The sequence below is a fragment of the Rhagoletis zephyria genome, unplaced genomic scaffold (genome assembly GCF_001687245.7).
Source record: "Rhagoletis zephyria isolate East Lansing unplaced genomic scaffold, Rhagoletis_zephyria_1.1 Rzeph_scaffold_05194, whole genome shotgun sequence".
NCBI lineage: Eukaryota > Metazoa > Arthropoda > Insecta > Diptera > Tephritidae > Rhagoletis > Rhagoletis zephyria.
Window position 1 is genome coordinate 33406 of NW_016162277.1, and position 2732 is coordinate 36137.

Genomic DNA, 2732 nt, shown 5'->3' on the forward strand with positions numbered 1-2732 from the left:
CGACAGCGTGGTTGTTGTTGTCAATTCTATACATCCATTTCCTTATTTGCTTTTTTGTATAGTTTCAGGCAGGCTCTTCCTAATAATTTTTTTATGAAATATGAGCAGGAAAGAATATTACCCATGTGAGTATTTTATTTAGCAAATTTTTTGAACTTCGATTTTTTTTTCATTTACAATCCAAGCTTAAAATGAAAATATCTTGGAAAAATTACCTATTTTAGAAAAAGGGTATACAGATCCGCAGTCTACGGCCCAAAATTAAGTTAACGCGTTTCGGCGTTTTTTGTGTTATTTTACCGTCCCTGAAGTGCAGTTTATTAGTTTATTTCACTTATTTCTAACACAACTTCCCCGAATCATACCTGAATTAATCGATGGTGGTCACTTTTCAATGTTTATTTCGTGAAAATGATGTCACGGTTACGCGGAACCTATGCACACCTCAACCTTAACTAATCTAATGTACGTATGTATATTTAACATATCAGCACACCGCTCAACTTAAGGAGAATCTAGGCAAAAAACTTGTAAAAATGTTATCATAACAACCTTTTTTTTCTTGCTGACATCTAGAGACTACAATTTTAACCTCTTTGCAAGAGAATTTGATGGTTTGCTTTATCACTCCGCATTGTCCGGATCGGTTCAAAAATGATAGCAAAGCCCACCACTTTTTTCATTAAAAAGTAATCAAGCCTAAAAGTTGCAAATTTTTTTTAAACGCCCAAAGGCCGTTTTCTTAAGTAGGTTTTAAAATTTATCTGCGCTTTAAACACAAGCTTTGTTTTGAAAAAATGTATTTAAAGGGCAGATAAATTTTAAAACCTATATAAGAAAAAGACACTAAATGCCATATCTCTTATTTTACCTGCAGGGTTCTCAGAGCTCGGTTATGAGTGTTCTGCTTTTGTATCAATGTATCAGCAAAGAAAGTGTCTGTTTATTTGAAGTGCCTTGTAAAGATCTCTGTTAGAATTAAAATTAAATTTCAACTTGATTGCGTTAACTCCCTCTATTTTAATCCTCTCTCACTCTCTCTTTCTTCACAGAAAAAATACTAAATCAGAGCCACGCTCTCTGGATGAAGAGCCACGCCGCATGGAAATGAGTGAGGCCAAGACACAAAGCAAATTACAGGAACAACTGCAACAGTTACAATTACAACAGGAGCAAAGCATCAAAGCAGTGGCTGCTGAAAAAATGTCGACTGTCGGTGATGCTAAATTACCGGCAAATGCCGGCGACGCCCTCGACACGGCCGCCAATTCACCGGAAATGCGCACCGTATTAAATGGGGACGCTAATAGGGCTGAGAGTCAAAAGAAAACTTCAAACAAAGCGCACAAGACACATACCAAAAAAAATCATTCCACTACCAGCAATGCCCACAACAACAACAACAACAGCGCAGGTTCAAAACTAAAACAGAACACGAAAAGTAACGGCAATAACAACAACGTCGCCATTGGCAAGGAAGTTGAAAAGCTGCAAAAAGCTGAAGGCAGCCTCTCTGGGCTGGCTTCATTGAAGCGTGTCGGCAATGTGAAAGTGGTCGCCGATCCGGAAGGCTCCAACTCAACCATAAAGGCCAAATTCACTTTGGGTCCATTGACTTTGCGCGTGGAAAAGTCATTCAAACGCGGTAGCGTGCATAGTGTGAAAAGCGCTACAGCGCGTACAAACGAGATGATTGGGCGCATCAAATTTAGTGTTGTCAACGATCGCGCCACATTGATGTCCATTAAGGTGCAGCAGCCGAAACAGGTTAGTTGGGTGAGCAAATGTTGAAAAAAAATATGTGAAAAAGATTGTCGATTGACGAGATTTTTGTTTTATTCAGCATTTTTGAATTCAAATCCCCTAAATATTCATAGTTAGATGTGTATGTATGTAGGTGCATATGGCAGTTATAAACTGCCAGCACGTTGCTGTCTACAACCCGTTTTTCACAATTTCATTTTTACATTCAATATTGGATATTATTTATGCTACGTACAATTTATTAAATCCCCTTTACCTTTCCCTCTCGTCGTTTTGACAGGTGGAGGTCGAGAGCAAGGACAATCATGACCGCACACGTGAATTTGTTTGGCGGCGCACACCTAAAATCGCTAAATTAGTTAATGAGAAACTGAAATTAGCTGCGGAATCGCTATTTACAACCCAAGGTGTTGAAGTGGTGAGGCTGTAAAACTTCGCCGCAAACTGCTTATTTAGTTAAATTTATATATACACAAGAATTTTATGCATGTGCGTATTTTGGTGGAATGTGTAAGGACCGATGTCCATAACATAAATTAATGGATTTTAATTGCAAAAACCTGACCATAATGACAAATATTTGCAAAAGAGATTTCACGCAGATGTATTAGTATTTACCTAAATTAGTTTTATAAAATATTTAATTACAAAAAGGTGTTTACTTATCCATTCGTATTTACTTTTAATTGCTTCGACAGGTCAGAATGCTACAAAAACTATTTTATTTATTTATTTAGGGTAAATTAACTATTAGCTATTTATTTATTCACTATTTATTTTATTCTACTTTATGTATTGAAATATTTCAATAAAAAATTGCCTCGTGGCGAAGGAAATTACTTAATATAAAACTGTTTGTATACTTTATCAAAATAAATTGGTATTAACCCTGTAATGCCTAGGCGACACTGAAGTGTAATCAGCATGCATCTTTCAAGCCATCCAAGTTTAGTAATAATATTTTTGAT

At 36.4% G+C, this 2732-nt stretch overlaps 1 protein-coding gene across 5 annotated transcripts in view; it reads left to right on the forward strand.

The window, feature by feature from the left end:
- Window positions 1-2512, forward strand: part of ect (ectodermal) — a 27601-nt gene extending 25089 nt beyond the window's left edge. For all 5 annotated transcript variants that reach the window (XM_017627353.1, XM_017627354.1, XM_017627356.1 and 2 more), the window contains 2 exons: window positions 1053-1767; window positions 2045-2512. In XM_017627353.1, the coding sequence (XP_017482842.1) occupies window positions 1053-1767; window positions 2045-2194 (865 nt within the window). In that variant the 3' untranslated portion in view covers window positions 2195-2512. The remainder of the gene's footprint in view (window positions 1-1052; window positions 1768-2044) is intronic.
- Window positions 2513-2732: the final 220 nt, after the last annotated feature.